The sequence below is a fragment of the Naegleria lovaniensis genome (genome assembly GCF_003324165.1).
Source record: "Naegleria lovaniensis strain ATCC 30569 chromosome Unknown tig002, whole genome shotgun sequence".
In the NCBI taxonomy this organism is placed as follows: Eukaryota; Heterolobosea; class Eutetramitea; order Acrasida; family Naegleriidae; genus Naegleria; species Naegleria lovaniensis.
Window position 1 is genome coordinate 23,275 of NW_025407824.1, and position 24,506 is coordinate 47,780.

Genomic DNA, 24,506 nt, shown 5'->3' on the forward strand with positions numbered 1-24,506 from the left:
ATGTAAATATTGAAATTGTACATTCGGAACGGCCCAACATGAGATACTTGGTATGCTCGCTTTCGAGACTGGATCATGATGAAATGCAACGCGAGAATACCAACAAAGAAGACAGCATTTCGGAACTGGTTGTCGAAAACAGAAAATACCTAAACCCAATTGAAACTGGACACAAAGGTGAGCACTGGCTTGTGGCGAGTTTGAAAACTCAAGATCCAAATTCACTCAATGGCTATATAATTTCAAAGAAATTCCGTATATCCACTTGGACAGATATAAGATCTTTAGAAGAAGTGCGCAAAGAAGGAAACCAATCGTTTTGGGAAATTTTAATAGGGCTGCTTTATGTTTTAACACGTAAGACTGAAAACCCTTCTTTGCATTTGAAGGCTTGGTTATTATTCGCTTCTATTGAAAAGGGAACATGTAATGTTGTAAAAACATTAATTTATCTTAACAGAATTGAAAGACTTGATAACAATTTGGAGTTGATTGAACAGTATTTTGACAGCCTCCATTTCGAATTCATTTGTTCCCCTTACTCAATCCAAAATATTTTGTCAAGTTTTTTCAATGTTTGCGAAACATGAAACACATATATTTCCATTCAGTCCAGAACTGAAAGTGCTTTTCATGATGTATCTTGACAAATTGGTTAAAAAGTATCGACGCATTAGATTTCCAGTATTCCAAACCTCAATAGCATTGATCGAACAAAATTCTCTCTTACTGGATGAAATTAGAAAAAACAAAATTAACATGCTTTACATTATCCGAGATGACCTTATGAGTGAATTATCCAGACTCTGTTCGATAGCGTCTTTTCAGTTAAAACAAGCTCACATTGTCGAAATGATGCAAGTGGGAGCAAAAATTTCTTTATCCTTAAAATTATTATTTTCATTACAATCGTTGCTCACCTTTATCTCGTTTCAAAATTAAGAAAACACCACTCAGCGTCTGTTGTGTTTTTTCGGTGGTGTTTCATAAATTTGTAACGATCTGGAATTGGAAGCATCGACAAGTTTCCCAACAAAAAAATGGAGCAAGATGAAAAATTATGGTCCTGTGTGATGAAAGCTTCACATCTCGTATTGGACGCCAATAATCATCATACCGACAACAGCGCATGGATGAGGAACCAAAGTTCCAAATCATCTCCAAGTAAATACATCTCCTCTTCGTTTGAAAGAAGTATTTCCGAGGATCAAGTACAACAACAACAAGAATGGAAATATGAATCGGAAAGGCTTACTAACCAATTGATGAATTCTTTGGTATTTATGGATGACGTATATGCAGAGTGCTTTTCATGGAATCAATCATCAAGGTCTCAACATCAACTGACTTCCAACCAAATTCTAAAGTTGGGCGCAATCAGTATTTTAAATATTAACAAGGAAAATCAATGGATTTCAGAAGAAAGATTTCAACAATTACTTGAAATGAATTATCATTATAATTTATACATTTCTAAAAATTCAGGTCATCATCATGTTGAAGTGGTAGATAAATCACTTACCAAGGTTACCTCTGGAACAAAATCATCATCAACCCAAAAAGAATCAATTGTACACGAAGAGGAGGAATTTGAGAAAATATTTAGTGATGATGAGGATGAAGAGGAGGAACAGCCTGTACAAATTCCCACGTCAAAGACCACCTCACAAATTTTGAACGCCTCCAATACTACTCCTTCTTCTCCTTATGTTGTCATATCAGATCAATTACCTCAACACAATACTGGCGTGATTGGAAATGTTAATTTGAGAAAGGCTGTGTTCTTTGTGAGCGATCTTTCGAAAGCCTTGGAAAAGGTTGTGAAAAAAGCGATTGACATCTACAAGTTCACACAAGTGTACTTTTATTGTGCTTTCAGTGAGGGTTTTTGTGAATATTACCAATCAACAGTTCTGGAATCGATGCATCAAGAACAACAGTGTTTTCCACGTGTTAGATTCGTCAAGGATTATTTGACATACTCAGATCTCATTGAAAAGACACGACTCTTTATTTTTGATAAGCAATTTTCTCTTCAAAAGAAAGACTCAAAATTGAGACTGAAAGAAGACGAAATTAACAACATAATGTAAGTGTTCAATCGTTTCAAATAGAGATCATATGTGTTGACAAATTCATCAATAGACATGTAGAGGTGACGCATTATCCTTTCAATATTTCTCTCCTTCTTCCAGATATATTCATGTCACCCACATGTGTAGACGTATTCCCAATTGTTTCCATTACAAGAAAGGCTCAACCATCTTCAACGTTATCCAAATCTAATAGTCTCCTCTCTGGCTTTCACCTCGGTAGCAGCCCCCAGAAAGAAAAAGATTCTTCCATTGTCATGCAATTTAAGGACTTGCCACCTCTTCTTCAATTGCAATACAAGAAATTGTCGGTCACGCTTCGAGACATGTTAAAGAATTTGAGAATGAGTGTGGATGTATATTCGCTCGGCCAGACCTCTAATCTTATTGCTGAAGATTTACAGAGTCTAATCGGAGAGGAATCATTCAAGACCACCGATTCGTGTACACTAGTGATTATGGATAGAACTCTTGATCTCGTGTCTCCAATGGTACATTCAGAAAATATACTTGATAAGATTGTTTGTAGTTTAGAACGATCATCTAAAGTATCCAGCAATGTGAAAGATCCAACGCCCTTGTTTCTCAATACGAGCCATTCGTTTCTCAAAGATGGTAAGTTAATCTCCAATTTTTACATTACTCGTACCTTAATATTGAATTATTCTCGAACTCAATTTAGTGAATTTATCAGGAATTCTTCACCATGGCAACGAGAAGATAGTCGATTTGATAAGGTCAACCATTGAGAAAAAGCCATCTGAAACTATATCTGAAATGAAAATACTTCTCGATAAGTTGCAAAATGTAGCTTCCAAAAAGAGTGACATGTCTCTCGACAAGACAATATCGAGCTTAAAAAATCTATTGCAACGCTTGAATCCTCCAATGATGGTACAGAATGGAGAGATAATTCAATTTTTATCAACCATTCTACATTCGCTAGAATTAATTCACAACAATACCAAATATTCTGAACTATCTAGTACTGAAAAATTGATACTTTACGAATGTGACACCAATCAAGAAGAATTACTCAAAAATATTGTTGACATTTTAAAGAAAAATAAGACCAAATTCACAACTCAAGAAATACTTCGACTCGTCATTATGATTTACTCTGTGGTTTCACCAAATTGTACTCTCTCATATGAGCACGAATTGAAGAACTTGCTTGTAGACAGAATTATAGAGGAGTACAAACAGAATCATTCCAACAATTTATCTGTCGAATTTTGAGTCATATTTTGAGCGAAAAATCGATGAATTTATTGGAGCAATCGTTAACGTCCAACGTGCACAATGAAAAGAGCTCTTCAACTCCCACAGAGGAAGAGGAATTGGAGGACGAAAATTGGGACAATTGGGATGAAAACTTTGATGACGAAGAGGACCAACCAAAAAATAACAAATCACAAGCAGAGGTGTCACAATCACTACAACATGACCTCGATTGCCACTTTAAAACTATGAACGCAATCAAAAAGCAACGACAATATTTCCAAACGCTGGATAAATTGGCAGGAAACGACAATGTTTTCATCTTTGATAGTTACAGTGGCAATTTGGGGAATATTGAAACTCCATTTCGATCCATGTGCAAACAATTGGCATATATTCTCGGAGAAGTGGATCAATGTTCTGATCTTGTGCACAATGCTTCACTGCTGAGCCAGCTGACAAACACGTTTGGGTTCGTGTTTCAGTCACAAAAGGCCAAATTAATTCGAAATGAATCCAGTACTATCATTATTTTTGTCGTTGGAGGTATTACAGGTGGAGAAATTGCAGACATTAAGGAAATGATTGGATTTAATTTACGAGAAAAAGGTCAACATTCACCTTATTTTGGAAAAAAGGTATGGATTGGATCGACACATGTCACCAGTTCAGAACAAATTATGGATCAAGTTCTTCAATTATAAAGAGTTTTACTTTTTCGAAGATTGTGATGTTTTTAAAATTTGTAGATCAACAAAATTTAATAGTTTTTAATAAAAAGAGTTCTTGCTAAACGACCAAAACATTACACTTTCAATTGTTTGCCTAGAAAACAAAATTGCTTTATTGCTGCGATTGGGTAGAATTAGAGGTTGAAAAGGTTCCTAAAGCACTCAAAAGATTTGCTGAGAAAGGAAGTGAGTGTTGGTTTTGTGACTGCAGAACTTGTTCCACAATGGATCCAAAATCGACTTTCACTTTGGCAAAACGAACAACTGACTTGGCCAATGCTTGTTTTTTAAGTATTCTTCTGTCATGATAGTTACCACTTGTTGCATCAAAAGGAGTGAATCTAGAGTTTACATCTGTATCGTTTCTGAGACGAGTACATCTTCTGTGTACCACAACGTTGAGTGTACTCTTCTTCATAACAGTGCATGAGAGAATGTTATTTTGCACAAGAGCTTGTCTGTCAAATTTTCCAACCACCAAATGATGATTCTGGAAGAAGGAAAGTTTACCATTTGGAATGGGTTCTACAGTTTCAAGTTGACGGAAGAAATCTTGGAGTTTTGAGCTAGAGCCGTCTTGAGACTGTGCGTTAATGTTGTTTGATAAAGATGATGATTCTGTTTCTTCATTGTCAATCATTTCAGAATCTTCTTCATCATATTCATCTTGTTGCTGCTCAGGGGTGCTGCTTTGCTCAGCACTGGCAACTACTGGAGCAGAAGATGTGGATAAACCGAGATGTTCTGTGTTGGTACCATGAGTTTCAACACATTCTGAAGAGGTGACAGAGGTAGGGTTGCTGATGACATGATGGTCTTCATCTCCTCCTTCAATACCTTCTTCTTCTTCAACATCTTCTACATCTTCTTCAAACTCTTCATCTTCATGCATAGGATCGAGCATTTCAGATTCGTCGTTAGGAGCAGCAATAGCGTTCACTTTTGCTCTTACTTTCAGCTCCTCTTCCTGTAACCATCTAGCTCTGTATCCAACTGTACTACCCAGCTCGTATTCTTCTTCATTGAGTTCGTCCAACAAATTGTTGACACAGTTACAAATTTCATCAATGTGAGAAGCAAAGACCATGGCATCTTCTTGTTTCATCTTCTCTAAAGGATGCATGCCACAATCCTTATTATTTGTTGCTGTCGTGGTTGTTGTAACCACTGGAGTCGTAACCGCTTGCCACAAATATTGTCTTCTGAGTTGGATCAGTAAATCGTAGAGTTTTGGATTGCGCGATTGAACACTTTCTGGTGGAATGAGAAGGAGCTTTTCAATGGTGATTCGTTGTTGCGGTGTCGTTGGGTTCATGAGATTGAGGGACTGAGGCGTTGTTGTAGTGGCTGCTGACTGGCTTGGATGCTGAGGAGTGCTGATCATGGTTGCAGGAGGTTGTGCTCGTGCTTGAGTTGAAACGGAGTGGTGAGGTGATGATACAGAGGACAAGTTAGCAGGGGAGGAGGAGGACGACGAGTTTGAGAAGAGCAGCAGTAGTACCGATGGAATTGTTGTTGTTGTTACCAATAGATTCTGGAGTTGTAGCAGGATTCGTTGAGGAGCATGACGATTGAGGGACTGGCAACAATGTTGAGGAGGTGGTCGTTACACTGGCGTTACTGGCCGATCGGCTTCGGGAGGAGGCTGCTGCTGAGGAGGAAGATCTTGATCGGTGATGGACATGATGCAAATGATGAGGGAAGCATCGTTGAGCATCATCAGCCGTTACATTACTGTGGTGCTTATTGTTGGGTGTTGTAGTCGTGCTGCTATTGCTGTTATTATTGGGTACAGGAGCAGAGTTTGTTGTATTCGGGCAAGTGCTACTACTACCGTTGATGTCGTGAGGGTGTAGGCCATTTGAGGTTGAGGACGACGACGTTGTTTGGGGCATTGTTGTTGTTATTCTTTTCTTGGAGGAGAAGGGCTCTAATAAAAATTTTGTTTGTTGATCGATGAGGAGAGATGATGATGGTAAAACTCTATTTCCCAAGACAAATATATAAAAGACAAACCGAGTATTACTGGTGTTGATGTTGGTAGTAAGTAGGTATTGTGCGATGTCGAGGTCTTGATGGGAGACTCAGAGGTATTGAGGCTGTGATGATCAAAACTGTTGATGATGTTTTCGAGAGAGATGTTAGATTCACTGACAGTAGTTGTTGTTGAGAACAAGTACCACTGTTGATGAGCTAGATTCCTTCGTGTGTGTCTTCAGAGTTTGAAAATTCTTGGATGATACGGAATAGAGAGAACACCTAATAGTTGGTTGTAGAAAGTCCTACTCTCTCAATATGATCACACTATCAATTCGATTCGTTTCGTTACGAAATGGGCGACTTTTAATCACGAACGTGAATTATATAGTATTGGACAAAATCGTTGTTGTGATCCAGTTGTTGTTGTTTTCTTTCAAACGCAATGATCCAGAAGCGGCACTTGTGGTTCAATGTTGGTGTCAAAGTGGAGAGAAATCTGGTTTGCCAAGGTGTCAAAGTGGATCTTTTCTTCTTGTTGTGTTATTTCGAGGTCGCTGTCTAGAATCGTTAAATGCTGAAAATTTGACATGTAATTCTCTTCTTGTTTGGCATTCGCGTCAGAAGCGCCTGCACTCTGATAGAAATATTCTCCTCTCAAGCGAGCACCATATGCGAGAACAAAAAATTTTGAATTTAAAGAAAAGGAACCGGTTGAGAAAAATATGTGTTTGGGTTACTTGAAAAGGTCGATGAAGCGCTATAGGGTATTCAAAACCATGTGACAACTGACTTTCCTCTGTGGTTGTGTTTGGTAATTTGTGTCAAGGCGCCAAAAATCTTGGTAGTTGACCGAGTGGATATGGTTGTGAAAAGTCATTGGAGATGGTTCTTGAAAGATAGGGTTGAGTGAATAAGGTTTGGTGTTGTCTTTGGCTAGTAGTGTGCGGTGTCGGCCTACAACCACAACTGGTGATTTTGAGAGATTTTGCATCTTTGAGAAGGTTTTCTTTTGGTAAGTTGGCAATGTACGTGGAAAATCTTTCGTTCTGGCAATTCGAGAGGGATTGGAAACAAATAAATACTCTCACATGAGATGATCTCCTCCTTGGTTATTGACCCTTTGTTAAATTGTACTTTCTTGTGAAGAACACATGTGGAGAAGAAGCTGTAAATCTCATTTTCAAAACGTTGAATAATGGGTGTTGGACCTCTTGAAGAATTTGCTCTCCTTAAAGAAAGGACTACAACAGCGACACTCAATTTGTACCAATCTCAATACCACACACCCAGAGGAAACAGGTTAGTATTACATTACGTTCACCTTCTTCTTTCATGCCATTGGATCGTACTGAATCTTGTAAAGTAGGCAGTTATCTGGTTGTATTATCGTTCATCGTTTCACACAGTACTGCAACAGATCGAAAACAGGCCCATGAACTGAAACTCTCTACAAGTCCAATGCTCAGATTTAGACGTTACTTGTGCGAAATATCATGCGCGTGCCTTGCAATTTTTGCCAAATGAGTCCTTTCAGAATTCGGCGAGATTTCACGAACAACTAAGAATGTTCAACGGAAGACTTGCCAGTGTGTCATCATATCGTATACAATGCAAACACTGTTTTGTCCAAATTTTGATGAGAGATCTTTTGGGAGGTTGTACATAACGTCTCATTTCTCCTCTTCGTGAGTCACATCATGGCCTTCTCGAAGAGCAAACCCTCTTGTCAGCAAGTGAGTTGATGTTGTATCCGAATCACACTGAAGTTGGGTGAGCCACATTCGAATACAACAGTAAAAACTAAATATTCAAGATCATTCATGGAAATTCTTCTGTAATCATGCAGCTGAAGTCTTTCGGCAGCATGTTGACCAAACACAGACATGAGTAATAATCTCCCTCGCCTTGAATTACAGATGCTTGACGAGAGCATGCCCAATACAAAGAAATGCCAGTTAATGCAACGTGCTGGCCAAACTGAGCCACAATTACCCAAGATCCAAATTGAGTATGTCGGTTCTGTCTTGGTGCATAAAAAATTTCAATCTGGATACAACTGCCAATTTCACAAAAATAACATTAGCAATTTGAAGCCAAGTTGTTTGATTTTTGGTTATTGAATAGCCTTGGTAGAAATGGTAAGTAGTGATCAAACATGTGTCACAACTACAGTTTAAAGTATTTCTTCTGACCAAACATACAAACTTGTTAAAGAGGTGTTGGAAGCCTTAGCAACTGCCTCCAACAGATTCAGGATATCAGTCACAAATGAGGAATGCTAAGGCAGAAAACCTTGTCATCGTTGAATGGTCCTACATTTTTCTTGGATCGCTCACGTCTTCCTCCTCAATGCTCGGCATGAGCTATATCATGAAATAATCATGTTGTATTCACTTGGTGTTGCTGCTTTGAGAACTTGCTAGACAAAGTTCATAAAATTCCAACAAGATTATTCCTTGTCAGTGATTCCCAGGAGCAAATAATAGGATTCAACATTCATTGCATTCTCGTGTTGTGTTGCAGTTAATGTGAATGTACAAAGCATAATTTTGTCCCACATGGAGCCATTAAAAAAGTGTTTGAGCTCAATGTATGGAGTGTTCAAGTTTATCCTTGAAATCAACGAAGAAGAAGTGTCTTCAATGCTTGAGGAGTCTGAGGGGCTGTGCATTATTTGTGCAAGTGTAGAGTCCAATCGATACAAGTCAATGGATATTCCACTTGAAAATTCCAGAATATTTTCATTGTTGGACAATGCGTTAAAGTTGTGACTCTGTTTAAGAATCATTGATTTCCATGAGTGAATGGTTTCAGTGGCCCAGCTCTCAGCGAGTGAATTTTCAGGCCTCTCTGCATAAGCTCCACCATATAGAGCTAAATCAGAGAGAACATGGAGCAATTCTTGTTCAGTACTCATTCGTAGGACCGTGCCATTTTGAATGTTAAAGATAGCAGCAGTTGTTGGAGTTTGCAGAAAACGTGAAAGAATATTTTCTTCCTCATCAAGTCTTGCACAAGATCTATCTTGTTGATTCTTGTTCTTGAAAATATACAAAAACGCTTCTCCATTTGATTGTTGCAAGACATGATTCATGAAACGGAAAAGCCTCTCATCGGAATCATCTTGATGAAATTTTGTTTTATAAATCAAATCAAAATCATTCGTTGATGGAGTTTTTGCAGCATTATCATGATGATGATGCTTGGAGTAGTTGTTCATATCTTGAATTTGTGCATGCCTAGTTATCGTCATTGAATGATAATTATCAAATTTTCTTGTTGTTGTGCAAAAGGTCATCATGTCAGGCCATGAAAATCGTTGTAGACTTATTCCATTAGAATAAGACTGCTTCCGCAAGAGCAGCTGCTGTGCCATCCGTGAACCCGAAATGCAACCCTTTCCACAAAGCAGCAAGCTTGTTGCCGACACGTTATTGCACATTTTTTTTAAAGTCTAGTCCATTCTTAATACTTTTCCTTCTCCAATTCCTCTCTTACAACCTTTCAAACTTTTGCTGGACCACTCATTTCCATAAGAGTCATACAACCATTATGGTTAACATAAGCTCAGTGTTAAATAATTTTTCCAAAATCATTCAAAAAGCCTACTTGTTATTCTCAAGAATGTAATTGCAAATTTGTTTAAACTGAATCCATTGAAAAAAATTAATCCACAAGACAAGTTGGTTATTTCCTTGACGAATTTCTCATAACTTTCCAGCTTGGTTAGTGCAGAAAGGCAAGTCTCATGAGAATGGGGCAAAAGAATTTTAAAAAAATTGTGTTAAGTAGTTCTTCCTCTCCCATTGTGCCCTTAAAATGAGAAAACTCTCACCATCTGCTGAAATTGGTGTTGTTGAAGCAGAAAATTCATCACCAACAGTGATCAATGGTCAGGCTGAAAAAGATGATTTCTCTCCGACAAGTTCAAACGAGAACAATGGTCTATTTATTGATGATATTATTTTTGAAATTCTTCATTTCCTGGATTCGTTGTTTATCATTCAAATTTGTATGAAAATTTCAAAACAATGGCGACAAATATCATTTCAAATTCCTCTCTCATTATCCTTCAAACGAAATCACTTCAAACAACATCGTGAATCAATTATACTTTTAGCTGATTGTGAATGTTTGAAAAATTTGACTTCTTTGAATCTTAGTGTCAATGAAATTGGTAACGAAGATGCTAAATATATTGCTGACAGTGAGTGGTTGAAGAATTTGGCTTCTTTGAATCTACGTAGCAATGAAATTAGCGGTGAAGGTGCCAAATATATTTTCACAAGTGAATCGTTGAAAAACTTGACTTTTTTAGATCTGGAATGGAACAGAATTGGTAATGAAGGTGTTAAGTACATTGTTGAAAGTGAATGCTTGAAGAATTTGACTTCTTTGAATCTGAGTCACAATGAAATCAGCAATGAAGACGTCAAATATATTGCCGAAAGTGAATCGTTGAAGAGTTTGACTTCTTTAGCTCTGGAATGGAATAGAATTGGCAATGAAGGTGTGAAGTGTATTGCTGAAAGTGAATGCTTGAAGAATTTGACTTCTTTGAGTCTCTATAACAATGAAATTGGCAATGAAGGTGTCCAATATATTTCTAATAGTGAATCATGTAAGAATTTGATTTTTTTATGTCTGAGTGACAATGAAATTGGAAATGAAGGTGTCAAACATATTGCTACAAGTGAAAGGTTGAAGAATTTGACTTCTTTGGATCTAAGTGGTAATCAAGTTGGCAATGAAGGAGTTAAATATATTGCTACAAGTGCGAGGTTGAAGAATTTGACTTTTTTAGATCTGGAATGGAATAGAATTGGCAATGAAGGTGTTAAGTACATTGCTGAAAGTGAATGGATGAAAAATTTGACTTCTTCGGATCTTAGTAGCAATGAAATTAGCAGTGAAGGAGTTAAATATATTGCTACAAGTGAGAGGCTGAAGAATTTGACTTTTTTGGATCTGGGTCACAATGAAATTGGTAATGAAGGTGTTAAGTACATTGCTGAAAGCGAATGGTTGAAGAATTTGTCTTCTTTGGATCTACGTAGCAATGAAATTAGTGGTGAAGGTGTTAAATATATTGCCGAAAGCGAATCATTGAAGAGTTTGACTTTTTTAGATCTGGAATGGAACAGAATTGGTAATGAAGGTGTTAAGTACATTGCTGAAAGTGAATGCTTGAAGAATTTGACTTCTTTGGATCTACGTAGCAATGAAATCAGCAATGAAGGTGTCAAATATATTGCTGAAAGTGAATCGTTGAAAAATTTGACTCATTTGAATCTGGTTAGCAATGAAATTGGCAATGAAGGTGTGAAGTATATTGCTGAAAGTGAGTGGTTGAAAAATTTGACTTCTTTGGAATTGAATAAGTTGACGCAATAGAACATGAATGTTCGTTCAAACGACAGAACCCTGTACGACATGTAATAGTTACTAGTTAAAACCACTTACTTTAAGCTTTTAATAGGACTTTAAGTCAACCAATGCGTAAAATCGATTCGAGAAATATGAGTTTATTCTACCACCACACGCGCTTGGAGGACTCGAGACTCAATATCAACATGAGTTCAACGAGTCAATATGCTCAAAAATAAAACAAAGAATAGTCGGCTCGTCTCGTCTCTTGCAAAATGAACAATTTGTAAATTCCAATAATTGGTAATTTGAAAATTGAATCCTGGAGTTTCACGATCCGCTGAGGATGCGTGGGCTCTAGCTGCGGACTTGTCCAGGCCCTCACTATCCCTTTCTTTGTTTTCATTATTTCCACATTAGTCTTGGTGCGTATCTTCTTGTCAAATGCAAGATTTCGAGTACTAAGGGGACCCAGCAATATTGTTAAAGGCGCAGTGCGGATTTGTCGTTCAACCATTTTCAGGAAATTTCATTGGTTCTTTTTACTTTCCAACACATTCTCGAGAGTGGTAACACGGCATTTCATTACTTGAAACACTAACCGCTGCAGAATGGGATGCGCCTCATTGCGACAAAAAAAAAATCTTCACGAGTTCCACCACACTACGGTTCTTTCCGAGAATTTCCAGAATTTCCTTTATCTCTCTCCTTATTTCGCTCGCACCTACACACAAATGAAAGTGTTATTCAAAAGCCTTGTGATCCCACTGTTGATGATTCTTCTCGGGATGATGATGATGGTAGAGGCTCAAAAAACCTATTCCATTACTTCATTTACTTCTCAAGTGAGTGTCGGAACAGCCTCTTCGTGCTATGTCAATGTGGTTGAGACTGTGGAGTATGCCTTTACGGGATCTTTTTCTACGATATCTCGTGCTGTACCATACACAGTTGCTCTAGATATTCCATCATCATCGGTGAAAGTCGATGTATTGACTCCTGGATATTCCATGTCGTACACTTCAACGACCTCTGAAGCAAATGCCTATTACATAACTTCCACGATCTATCCATCAACACCATCAGGAGTTACCACAACCATCAAAATTCGTAGATCCTACACTGTGAAGGGTCCAGTCAGTAAGAATGTAAGTACTGAAAATTTGTGAAATAATGTTGTGAAATATTGTTGATCATTTTGTGGGTGTCATCTTTTCCACACGTCAATACTCATCATTTTATGCATCTTTATAATCATCATATCATTGCTCATTTGCGAATTGTATACACTGTCAATTAATTGGTCATCATCAAACAGGGTAATAATAATGTTGTGACCTACTTCTACAGAGAAGCAAGTGATGTCGCCAATTTGAGTGTCTCATTTGTCTTTGATAGCTCCCTCAATTTGAATTCCAATGATTTGACTGCTTCCACAGGAGGTACTGTCTCTGGAACAACAGTGACCTATTTCAAATCATCCTTAATTGCCAACAGTGAATTTATTCCTTATGTGACATTCCCTGTTCGTTCTCAATTTGATTCATGTGCAACATCTTCAAGTGTTGGAATTGGAACAATTCTGGGTATTGTTTTTGCTGTCATTGTGTTTGTCATTTGTGCAATTGTTTGCAGCATTATTGGATTCTTTAGACGTGTATTCTATAGACCTAGCTACGGATTCGGTTATTATGGTTTTGGACCAACTTACTATCAAGCAGATCCTGGATTCCACCATCATCATCACCATCATCACCAATCTGGAGGACATCATCATCATGGTGGAATTACTGGAACCTCAGGTTTTGCTCATTAAGGGTCTCCTGATTCAAGCACAATGACACTTGTAATAAGGCTGTTTCTGTTGCTTTTTAGGCGTGGTTATTCCATATGCCCATAAAATGAATCTGCTCTTAATAAATAATTTCCCTTAGTAAAATGAACATGCTAATTAGATTAGTCACAACTTGTTTATTAGGACTTGATAAACCTCACTTCTTTTTCCTAGCAGGTGAGCCACTGTTCATTGAATCATTCATTTTGTCTGCCAGACCGTTCAAAATAACAGAAACAGCGCCAGTCATTCCTCGCAGAGGTGAAACAATCATTCTCGCCAACGAACTTGTGGAACGAGGGAGAGAAATGACAGCAACCATCCCTTGTTTCAATTCGCTCAATGCGCTGGTACAACACGAGTCCCATTCCTATCAGAAGAACGTGTTCCAATTTCAACTTTCATACTCTCATCCTCTGTTAAATAATTATCCACTCTTGTGCACAACATGTGCATACTGTCTACGGTGGCAGCTGTGAACTGCGTCGTATTCACAGTGACGGTCGATAAAAAGTTTGCAATACCCATTTGAACACCTCTCAACATGCCTCCATCTTTTTGATATTCTCTCAGTGGAATGACAATCAAATCTGAGGCTCCAACTGCAATATTATACAATGACTTGACCGTTCTCAATCCTAAAAGTAACTTGAATAAATCGACAGGATTTTTGAAATGATTTAAAACGTGCTGTGTGATGGACTCGACCAATTGGTCCTGACCAATGAGAGGTTTCTCTCTTGGAACTGAAAATCGTGTGAAATTCATACATGCATTTTCGATACGTGGAATGGGTAAGAGAGATTTGGCAGAGGGATAATAGGTTAAATGAACTTCAATCATTTCAATATTCACATGTTCAAAAACAACTTGAGGAATTGCAACAACTTGTTCGTTGGTGTCAGCATTGTCTTGATGATTTTTTAAAGATGGTTGACATGGATCATCTTTTGATTCTAAATTTTCAGAACATGAATTTGAAATGGAATTCTCTGATGATTGCATTTCTACTTGTGATTCACTTTCAGAATTCTCCAAAAAATTCATAAAAAAATCAACAGCATGTTCATGAATCGTGAGCATGATTGGAACCACATCCAATTGTAGTTCAACGCGTCTTCTTTGACTCACATCCTTGGATAGATTCATTTCGAGTATTGCAAATTCTCGAGTGTCCTCTCGTGTCACGTACTTGGAAAGTAATTTACAGGTTGAGTGTGACACTTTCGTCGTGTCATGAATTTCCAACTCGCTCATGGATAGTACGAGAGAGGATGATTCAACAATTTCATCGTCACGATCGTCCTCATTTGAATCTTGATTGGGTTGAAATATTAAATATTCGACTTTTAGACCTTGAACCGTTGCACAGGCTTTTTCAACCTTATTTTCAAATAAATGCACAAAAATATCAAAACGATTCATGCTGAATTGTTGTGAGACAATGGATCGATGATGAGTTTCAACAGCACCATTCTCCTGACTTTCAAAGTAATGTTCAGAAATAACCAACGGTTTCGATCCAAGTACAATGAAATCGTCTTCAATCCATTCAGAAAGTACTTTTTCTTCATGAGTATGTGTTTCTACAGATTCATCCAATAAAGAAAATTCATCAGTCGTGCAATTATTGATCCCATGGTCAACACCGATCACAGGTGACACATATATCGATTGCTGTGTGGATTGTGAGTGGTATTTTGGATTCAAAATATTTTCAGATATGGATTTTGCAATATGGATGACTTGTTCCATGGATTTCTTATTAAGGAAAACATGGAGTGTACCATTGGAAATATTCATTTGATACGGTGAAAAATTATCTTTCAATTTCCCGTCAATTTCAAGATGATTCAGTGAGAGAATTTCTGAAAATTCAAGCAAGGTCATTTTCGAAATGAATCCAAGAGAAAAATTTTTCTGATTCAAAGAGAGTGTCGATGCCATAGTACTTCCAGAAAGTGGAGGACCAACAAGACTTTCCAATTCACATATTGTGCATTTGAGAGAATAGCTGGGTTGCATGGAATCGTCATTAGGTAATGTATTCATCGAGGGATATAGAGTGTGTGAAATTACTGGTATTTCAATGTGACGATTCTGGTCTCCTCCTTTTGGAGTAGGATGACAGGTAGAATTCAAGGAGCAGAGAAGTTCTCGTATGAAAAGCAGTAGAGTTCCATGATCAACAGAGCGAATGGCAATTGTGCTATTTTTCAAGCAAAGAGCGAGGGAACTTGGTACAGTAGGTGCTTGTGAACGATCATGACTCTCTAAGGAAGGAGTTTGAGAATTGGAATTTAAAAAGAAATTCTGTAAGAATTGAATATTCTCCAAACTATTTTCAATGCAAATATCCACAAAGAGATTATTGGTGTCAAGTTTGAGGGAATTTCCGTTAGCATCGTTAGAAGCAACTAATCGAATCATAGGCTCCTTCATGTTTTGAAAGGGTTTTGCTAATAATGGTTGTTGAGAAATGATTAGCGTTTCCACATTGTGTGAACAGCATTCGAGGAGTTCAATGGTTCCAATAGAGATACTGCTTGATTGTGTGAATGGTGTTTGTTTTTCATAACTTCCATGGACATTTCTCAGCAAGAGTTTGAGGTATCGTTTGGAAGTAGAGGCGTCACCATCTTTCAAAAGTCTAATATCCACGGTATCTATGGAACAATGGATGATATTACTTGTTGTAGATGTCTGGGACGTTATTTCTTGCGTCTTGGGTTGCTCATTCATTTGTGACAAGTACTTGTCAAACTCTAACGAAATCACACTTGAAATTTCTTGAAATATTGGCATCATCGTATGAAAGTCGTTTCTTGAAATCTCTACTCTCACTGTATTAATGCCTATGCAATGTTTTGCCATGTCGAGTGATAGGTTGGAAATGGATAAAATTTTCGATACAGATTCAGAACTGTCCATACTGCCGCTCATCAATTCCACTCGAGCCGAAAAAACGTCAAAAGTAAAATCAGGTTGTGACTGAATAATTGATATCCAAGCTTTCATGACTGGGATGTTGTCTTCTGAGAGAATGTCACAATTAATATATCCAATGTTGATATTTGGACATTCAGCGACAACTGAATCTCTTCTTTTCGTAGTTTGTGGGGTATTGTTATGATTCATCTCTCCTAAATAAGTTCTATGGAGTGATTGAATTTTGAAAAATAAACCCAGTCCTTCTGTGATTAAAGTAATTAATTTGATAGAGACCTTAATTCTTGCAATGTGAATACTGGTTGATTTTGTTGTGTCAGGTAGAAAGGAAATTTCAGATCCATCTGAATCATCTTCAGTACGTTGAACATTATTTTCGTTCGAATCCACTTCGTCGAAAATATGTATTTGATGAATTTCCAAGTTAGTTCTGGTCACCAATGAAATTCCATTGTAAGAAGATTTGTAAGTTAGATTTAAATCGCTCAGACTACAGGCCACATGAGGGACATTGATTTCTTTTGGGGCGACCTTTCCATAGGTTTGTTCCCATTCCAAATTCTGATCTCGAAACAGTAAAATTCCACATATTTTCTTTGCGGTAAATGTAAAATTCATGTCATATGTGGGTAATTCTTTTCGTATGGATGAAGACTGAAATTCATTCGTATGGCCAGTTGTGGTTGGACTCGATGGTGGAGATGATGGATGTTGTCTCTTGAACACAAAGGATAAAATCCTCAATAATCGTTCAATGCTTTGAGGATTCAAGAATAATCTCGCCTCCACACAATTCAATACAATATCGAGGAGATTTTTGTTAGAATCCACATTAACCAACAGCTCAAGAGCTCCATTCGTATATAAAATATTGCTCTTCATGGAATTCTCTGTGTGGGCATCTAATGCTCTTACAAAAAAACCATATTTCACATATAATGAATACACATAACTCTTTCTCTCTTGGACCCATAACTGATCCGTCTTGTCTGCATATTCAATATGTGGTATAACAATGGACAATACATCTTCATTGGGCATGGTAATATTCGCTGTGACATTAAGTATCGAAACAGTAATGCTTGACAATAAGGTATCTACTGTTTTAAATAGAATATCTTGTCCTTGTTTGAAATATTGATCCGTAGAGTGTGATTGTTGTGGTGAAGGAATCAACAAGGGAGAAGAGTCTCCATGACCTCCGACATCTGAAAACCCCGACCATTGAGAGCTCAATAAATCCGAAACAAAGGTCGTTGACAATTCAGATGTTTGATTCTCCAAATCACTACTACCATTACTTGCATTCAATGTTTCATCTTCTTTCCATTGAATATCAAAAAACACTCCATCCAAAATAATCTGTACACTATTCATATGAAACGCAATATGAATGGCAATGCAACGAATTTCTCCTCTCTGAATATACAAATTTCTAAATGAAGACGTGAAATGTTTGTTCAATTTGTTCGTTTGAAATTTCAAGGAATGAATTTCGAAAATGAAACTACTCTCATTGGCAGTTTTAGATTCAATATGATCCGTTGTGATTTCTTCAATGAATGGCCACAAGACCGATCTTTTCAAAAGCATTAATACAAGACTTTTAGGAGGAGAAAAGACTCCTAATAATTTGTTCAGCATGGTACCTTTGATTTGAAAGGATCGGAATTGGTTTCAGAAGCAGTATTGTACAAGAATGATGATCTGTGTGTGTGATTAGTAGGAACCTCCGATGTAAGCTTTTGGAAGTAATTTTAAATAAATAATATACTAAAAATTATTTACAATATTAGAGAGGTAGATACAGTTCTGGATTGGAGATCTCCACTACTCAACCACTCGGGTGAACACGCGTGATTGGAATTTTGTTTTTTCAAATTCGAATTTTGGATTTTTTTGTTCTATCTTTGGTTTTTATTCGTTTTCAAGGAAACAAACGTGAATGTTCTTTTGAGATTCCAAAATATCAGCAACCACACTCATCGAACAAAATCCAAAATTTCTCAACGTGAAAATAATTACGATCGTTTCATCGATTTGCTCATACAACAAGTCTAGAAATGCACAACCTCCAAAAGGAGGACATGAAATTGTGAAATTGCACTTGAATCATTTTCAAAACCTCAAAAAATGTCAGCATCCAATGCCACTCACGACACTGGCACCTCTCATGAAACACTTTCTCTCCAAGATGTCGTGAAAGCCTTGTTGGATGTCAATCATGGTTGTAATTTTCATATTGAAGCTGTTTATTTATTTGGATCGAGATTGTATGGAGTGAATATATTAGAGATGACACCGAATGATACTTCTTCTTGCTCCGATTATGATTTTATCATTATTACCAATAGAAGTGCAGATCGGGAACATTGCTTTCCATCGTGTAGGCTTCCTGATGATTCCCGATTGACTTTGGAACTTGTTGTTCGAGATAAATATCATTTAGATTGTGTCGTGATGGATATTTCCTCTTTCCTACTCGATACATTTATTGAGCAACACAATTATAAGGCCATTTTGCCATTGTGGCTTTCTGACACCACCACTAGTGACTATGTTTGGTTTGAGACACCACTCATGAAATTAATTCGAAAATTTTGGTTGGCCAATTTAAACGTACGATTGAGACAAATTCAAAGAGGATTGACCTTATGGTGTCGTATCACAGCAAAACGATCGTTTTATGATGGAGATTTGAGGCGATGTCGAAAAAATTTATTGCATTCTATTCGATATTTGAAATATGCTTATCAAATTGTGGATCAATACCAAATTAGCAAGTATCGAAATGCAAAGAAATTTCACACACTATTCTTTGAGAATACCAAAGACTTTACAACGTGGGATCAATATGAACAAGTATTTCGACCACTTCATAAAAAGTTCAAGACACGTCTCAATGATACGTGTTATAACTTGTTTAAGGACGCAGAAAATGAAACATCTCAAGTGAATGACACAGAGGCATTATCAAATTCACAACACTCATTGAAATTTTTAGAATATATTGAAAAACATCATTTGAGAGACCTGTCAAGAAATTTTTCAATTGTGATTTCTCCAATATTTGAAACTCAAAACGAGCGACAATTACGATCTGGCATGCATGATGATCAATTGTGCCATGATGAATATTCTGCTTTGGACATGATCCACTCTTGGCCACTGATCGAACAAAAATTGCAATATATTTATCAACATGAATCACTCAGGAATTTAATTCAACAAGAGACCCAAATTACACCGAATCTTTTCAAGTTGATTACTCATCGAGAAGTGCACAAAAGATTGGATAAATTAATTCCTCTACGAGAGTGTTGGAATGGCTCTGTTCTCTCGTTTGAACTTCCTCAACATTGGCATGACTTGGAGAATTTTGCCATGCATGATCTACGCTTAAAATTAATTGCTCATCCCTATAATTACTTTTTCCAATACGACGCTGATGATTGTGTGAACATGTTACAGGAGGAAGATTCGAAAGATTCATTCATAACAGTCACTAGGAAATATCTGGGTACCATGTGCATGCTTTTTTACTTCAATAACGAATGGAGAATTAGCACGAACCAAGTCAACGACGATTGGAAGTATTTGTTTTCAAGAACCTCACACAGGTTCAATGAGGACCAAGATATTCAACAACAATTTTGGAATGCATTTCACAATTCCAAATATGAATTACCGGCAGAGACTCATATGTGTTTCATGTTCACTCTCACTTTCAAACCATTCCTCAACCATGGATTACACAACAATCAACGACAAGATCAACAACAATGGTTAATTGCACATGGTTGTAGAGACATGAACACACTCAAGGAACATTTAATTGAAACCTATGCCCAACAATACCATTGGAAAACTGCAGAGGTTGTCGACACCATTTCAAAAAATCCTTACTTGGAAATTGTGAAAAATACCAAATACAAACCCAAAAAGCGAGCTCCAACAGCTAATCCATGGAGAAAGAAACCAGATGACCTCTGTGTGAATTTACCACTGCTACCAGTTTTCGAGAAGTATATTGATGAGGCAAATGATTTTTCGTGTAACAATCCTGAACTCTTCTCTGGGTTTGTACTTTGCGATGAACAATTCAATAGGATAAAAGTAGAAACATCCATCTTTTTCAATATGGGACAATTAGAAATATTCAGAGATAGTGAAACTCAAGAGGAAAGTGTCGACTCTGAAAACAATGAAATGCTCATTATTGAAATGATTCGAAATTTGAGAACGTTCCAAGAGGAAGGCATTGATGATTTATTGACAAATCATGAAAATTTCAATAATAATAGTAGTACTATTATGACATCAGAAACCAGTGCCAGTCCAATGTGTGAACCTATTGACATTACTCTTGTGAAACATTTTGTTCCTGCCTTTACAAACATGTACATTGATTTTAGAAATATTTTCCGACTTGCCTGTCACATGATCGATCATGTTTATAATTCCTCCTTAAACGAGCTGGATCATCGATTACAATCAGGAGCAATTTCAGAAAAAGATACCAACAAAATATTTCCTACAATCCTTCAAGAGAAGAGCCCTGTGAGTCGACATTTCCCATTCATGTACATGAGAAAACATCACATTGAAACATGTTTTGAATTATTCACACGAAAGTATTATTTACACACAGAAGCTATTCATGGGTTTCTTTTGGAGTGTAAGCAAAAGAGACACAATATTATTCAACTCTTATTACATCAACAGAAACAAGGAATTTCAACAGAAACAACAAGCTCGGACCTTTGTTGATTCATCACAGTATATACTTCTTTGGTTGCCAACATTTACAATTAGTTGTACCGTTGCAGAATTAAAATCATTTTCTTGATGTTCTATCATTTTCTGTCTTTTGTCTCGCAGGATGTTTGTCAATTCGATTGTTGAAACTTGTCTAACAGAAATTCAAATATGTCAGTCATCTTGGTGCTCTGTTATTTCCGATCTTTCCTGCATGATATGTCGAATGACATCATTACCAATTCCATTTTCACTCAGATCCAAAGAAGTTAAATTCTTCAAATATTCACTGTTAGCAATACAACTGACACCTTCCGTTCCAATTGAATTGTGGGCAAGATTCAATTTCTTCAAATTCTTGGACCGTTCACTCTTAGCAATATACTTGACACCATAATTGCCAATATATGTGTTACTAAGATCTAAAAAAGTCAAATTCTGGAAGTGTCCACTGTTAGCAATACATTTGGCACCTTCATTGCCGATTAGGTTGTACTTCAGATATAACGAAGTCAAACTCTTCAAATAAGTACTACTCGACATAAAATTAATACCTTCACTGCTAATTCGATTGCATGTCAGATCTAAAGAAGTTAAATTCTTGAAACATTCACTATTAGCAATATATTTCACACCTTCATTGCCAATTTGATTGAACCTCAAATCCAAGTAAGTCAAATTTTTCAAACATTCACTATTTGAAATATATTTCGCACCTTCACTGCCAAAGTGGTTCCTGCTGAGCTGTAAAGAAATCAAAAGCTTCAAAGACGCACTATTAGAAATATACTTAACACCTTCGTTGCCAATTGGATTGTCACTCAGATTCAAACAAGTTAAATTCTTCAAATATTCACTGTTGGCAATACAACTGACACCTTCCTTGTCAATTTCATTGCCGCCAAGATTCAGCTTCTTCAAATTCTTGGACTGTTCACAATAAGCAACATGTTTGACACCTTCATTACCAATATTATTGTAGCTAAGATCTAAAGAAGTTAAACTCTTCAAGTGTTCACTTTGGGAAATATATCTTACACCTTCACTACCAGTTTGGTTGTAGGACAGATTCAAACAAGTTAAATTCTTAAAACATTCACTATTAGCAATGAGTTCGACGCCGTAGACCCAAATTGAATTAGAACCTAGATCCAAAGATGTCAAATTCTTCAAATATTCACTATTAGCTATAGACTTGACATCCTCAAATCCAATCCCATTGCCTTCGAGATTCAAACAAGTCAAATTCTTCAAATGTCCACAATTAGCAATATGTACGACACCTTCTTCGTCAATTTGATTGTAACTAAGATTCAAAGAGCTCAAATGTTTCAAACAATCACTCAATATGTTCTACACCTTCATTGCCAATTCCATTGTTATATAGACCCAAGGAAGTCAAATTCTTCAAACATTGACAATTAGCTAAAAGTTTGATTCGTTCACGACCTTGATTGGAGAGGGCTGATCTGAATGAGAGCGAGAGCGGAATTTGAAATGATACTTGTCTCCATTGTTTTGAAATTTTCATACAAATTCGAATAATAAACAATGAATCAAGAAAACGAAGAATTTCAAAAATAATATCATCAATGAATGGTTTTTGATTGATGTTGCTGGAATTTGTCGGAGAGGAATCATCTCCTGCTTCAACACCTTCTTTGTTACTTGATGATGAATTTGTTATTTCAATACTTTCAGCGGATGGAGAGATTTTTCTCTTTTTGTGGGTAGGAGCATTCATGGGAATATTTTTAAGATGAACAACAACATATCGTCGCCTAATCACAGGAATACGTTTTAATCCAACGCAATTATAATTGAATTTTAATTTTTTTTCAAAACGAAAAAATGAGTCAAAACCAAACGATCAATACATTTGTTCTTGAATACTTGTTGGATCTGATTCATAATCAACAGACGATTCCCTCTAAAGATATTTCGCAAAAATTTATTCAATTAATATCGAAAAATTATGATCAAGGAGATTTTGTTCTCCGATTGCGTTTGTTGAATGAAAAATTTAGAGAGTTACAATCATTGAGTTTAGAAGATGAGGATGATGATGAAATGATTGAAAAATGTTTGAACTCGTTGAAAAAATTATTAAACGAAATTAATCCAACGCAATTCCGAAACATTTTTCCGAACGCAAATTTTGGAAAGGAAGATTACTTGTCAAAATTGAAAAAGTGGGAACTACGCTTAACAAAAACTAGTGCTGATATTGATTCAAAGAAAGAATCACTAGAAAAAATTATAAGATATGCTGCTGTGTTGTGTAACTCTCTAGGATCACCAAGAATTGTAGATGTATTCTCGTCATTTCAATCAAACGCTAATTCTGAATCGTCACTGCAAAAATCATTTTCAGATGACCGCACTAATGGACATAATGGAGACGCGCATTCTGAGACTTTTGAAGACGACTCACAAATAACTACTCCATCCAAGAAACAGAAACAACAATTAACACCATTTTCTAGTCATGTGAAAAATACCATCGTTGACGAAATGGACGAAACTGGGGATGGTCATTCAAGTACATTTGAGCCCTCAACATTAAACTTTGATTATGGAACAGGCGAATATGACGGCTTCGTAGAAATAGAGAACAGTGAAAACACAGACATAGTTGTGGTCATGGATGATGAAGAATTGAGAATGGAAAATTTACGAAAACGAAAAACCTTTGAGGGTGCATGTTCGTTTGCCGGATTAAAGCAGGCCTTAAAGTAAGTAATGGAGAACATTTTTACCAAATTGATCGGTTGAATTAACGTCCTACCCTTCTACCATCGATGATTGTGTGAATAATTACTATTCAGAAATAATGCAAACAAGTACAATCGTCTGGACACGTCATTCACATTTAGTGACAGCAATTGCATTCATTTTGTTACGAACCGAGTTGTTGAGGACACTCCTGAAATAATCCCAACCCCCTCGTCACCTCTTCCTCGACGTACTCGAAAACAGAAACCAATCCCCTATGAAAAGTGGCAACCCAATGAATATGGCCAACCTGGAAGGTATTGGACTCAAAGAGAACTTGATGCTCTCGAACGAGGTTTGAATCTCTATGGAAAAGATTTTAAAAGAATCCTACAAGAATTTAAATCAGAATTTCATCCAGTTCGAACTCCTGTGAGTTTATTGAGAAAATGTGAAAGAGCATTTCCAGATAAATATTCGAACACAAGAAAGAATAATGACTCTGGCAATGAGCATGAAGGAAATGACAGTGAGGAACCATTTGATTCTGTATCTGATACAGAGTAATGTTGTTTCCTCACCACACAAAAAGTTTACTCTCTTACATCCGTAATTTCATAATTGAACAATCACTAAGTTTTAACAATATCCCTCAGTCGAGTCGTTGTGAGCAATATATAAAGACACAATAAACTTTCACTCTGGAAGCAAGCAGTTACACTTAAAGACCAGTGCGTGAAGAACGGAAAGTATTGATCATGAGCTCAAAACTGTATTCCAATTCATTTACGAACCTTTCAAAGCTTTTCTTGTTAATTTTCTTTCTTGGATCCAAATGTTGTAAAAAGTAACTTCCCA

At 36.7% G+C, this 24,506-nt stretch overlaps 11 protein-coding genes across 11 annotated transcripts; 6 read left to right on the forward strand and 5 right to left on the reverse strand.

Moving 5' to 3' along the window:
- Positions 1-1,040: 1,040 nt before the first annotated feature.
- C9374_006794 (uncharacterized protein) lies at positions 1,041-3,332 on the forward strand (the record flags this gene model as incomplete). Its single annotated transcript, XM_044696693.1, has 3 exons — positions 1,041-2,089; positions 2,146-2,708; positions 2,776-3,332. The coding sequence occupies 3 exons, from the start codon at positions 1,041-1,043 to the stop codon at positions 3,330-3,332; spliced, it is 2,169 nt and encodes a 722-aa protein (XP_044555157.1).
- A 23-nt stretch (positions 3,333-3,355) lies between these two features.
- Positions 3,356-4,018, forward strand: C9374_006795 (uncharacterized protein; the record flags this gene model as incomplete). Its single annotated transcript, XM_044696694.1, has 1 exon — positions 3,356-4,018. One exon carries the CDS (start codon positions 3,356-3,358, stop codon positions 4,016-4,018), a length of 663 nt encoding a protein of 220 aa, XP_044555158.1.
- Positions 4,019-4,157: 139 nt separating this feature from the next.
- C9374_006796 (uncharacterized protein) lies at positions 4,158-5,429 on the reverse strand (the record flags this gene model as incomplete). Its single annotated transcript, XM_044696695.1, has 1 exon — positions 4,158-5,429. One exon carries the CDS (start codon positions 5,427-5,429, stop codon positions 4,158-4,160), a length of 1,272 nt encoding a protein of 423 aa, XP_044555159.1.
- Positions 5,430-5,496: 67 nt separating this feature from the next.
- C9374_006797 (uncharacterized protein) lies at positions 5,497-5,940 on the reverse strand (the record flags this gene model as incomplete). Its single annotated transcript, XM_044696696.1, has 1 exon — positions 5,497-5,940. One exon carries the CDS (start codon positions 5,938-5,940, stop codon positions 5,497-5,499), a length of 444 nt encoding a protein of 147 aa, XP_044555160.1.
- A 2,534-nt stretch (positions 5,941-8,474) lies between these two features.
- On the reverse strand, positions 8,475-9,467 carry C9374_006798 (uncharacterized protein; the record flags this gene model as incomplete). Its single annotated transcript, XM_044696697.1, has 1 exon — positions 8,475-9,467. One exon carries the CDS (start codon positions 9,465-9,467, stop codon positions 8,475-8,477), a length of 993 nt encoding a protein of 330 aa, XP_044555161.1.
- Positions 9,468-9,844: 377 nt separating this feature from the next.
- C9374_006799 (uncharacterized protein) lies at positions 9,845-11,419 on the forward strand (the record flags this gene model as incomplete). The annotated part of the gene is made up of 1 exon (XM_044696698.1): positions 9,845-11,419. One exon carries the CDS (start codon positions 9,845-9,847, stop codon positions 11,417-11,419), a length of 1,575 nt encoding a protein of 524 aa, XP_044555162.1.
- A 770-nt stretch (positions 11,420-12,189) lies between these two features.
- Positions 12,190-13,208, forward strand: C9374_006800 (uncharacterized protein; the record flags this gene model as incomplete). The annotated part of the gene is made up of 2 exons (XM_044696701.1): positions 12,190-12,540; positions 12,711-13,208. The coding sequence occupies 2 exons, from the start codon at positions 12,190-12,192 to the stop codon at positions 13,206-13,208; spliced, it is 849 nt and encodes a 282-aa protein (XP_044555163.1).
- A 357-nt stretch (positions 13,209-13,565) lies between these two features.
- C9374_006801 (uncharacterized protein) lies at positions 13,566-17,819 on the reverse strand (the record flags this gene model as incomplete). Its single annotated transcript, XM_044696702.1, has 1 exon — positions 13,566-17,819. One exon carries the CDS (start codon positions 17,817-17,819, stop codon positions 13,566-13,568), a length of 4,254 nt encoding a protein of 1,417 aa, XP_044555164.1.
- Positions 17,820-18,308: 489 nt separating this feature from the next.
- C9374_006802 (uncharacterized protein) lies at positions 18,309-20,945 on the forward strand (the record flags this gene model as incomplete). Its single annotated transcript, XM_044696703.1, has 1 exon — positions 18,309-20,945. One exon carries the CDS (start codon positions 18,309-18,311, stop codon positions 20,943-20,945), a length of 2,637 nt encoding a protein of 878 aa, XP_044555165.1.
- Positions 20,946-21,107: 162 nt separating this feature from the next.
- On the reverse strand, positions 21,108-22,677 carry C9374_006803 (uncharacterized protein; the record flags this gene model as incomplete). The annotated part of the gene is made up of 2 exons (XM_044696704.1): positions 21,108-22,219; positions 22,293-22,677. The coding sequence occupies 2 exons, from the start codon at positions 22,675-22,677 to the stop codon at positions 21,108-21,110; spliced, it is 1,497 nt and encodes a 498-aa protein (XP_044555166.1).
- A 107-nt stretch (positions 22,678-22,784) lies between these two features.
- C9374_006804 (uncharacterized protein) lies at positions 22,785-24,215 on the forward strand (the record flags this gene model as incomplete). The annotated part of the gene is made up of 2 exons (XM_044696705.1): positions 22,785-23,668; positions 23,762-24,215. The coding sequence occupies 2 exons, from the start codon at positions 22,785-22,787 to the stop codon at positions 24,213-24,215; spliced, it is 1,338 nt and encodes a 445-aa protein (XP_044555167.1).
- Positions 24,216-24,506: the final 291 nt, after the last annotated feature.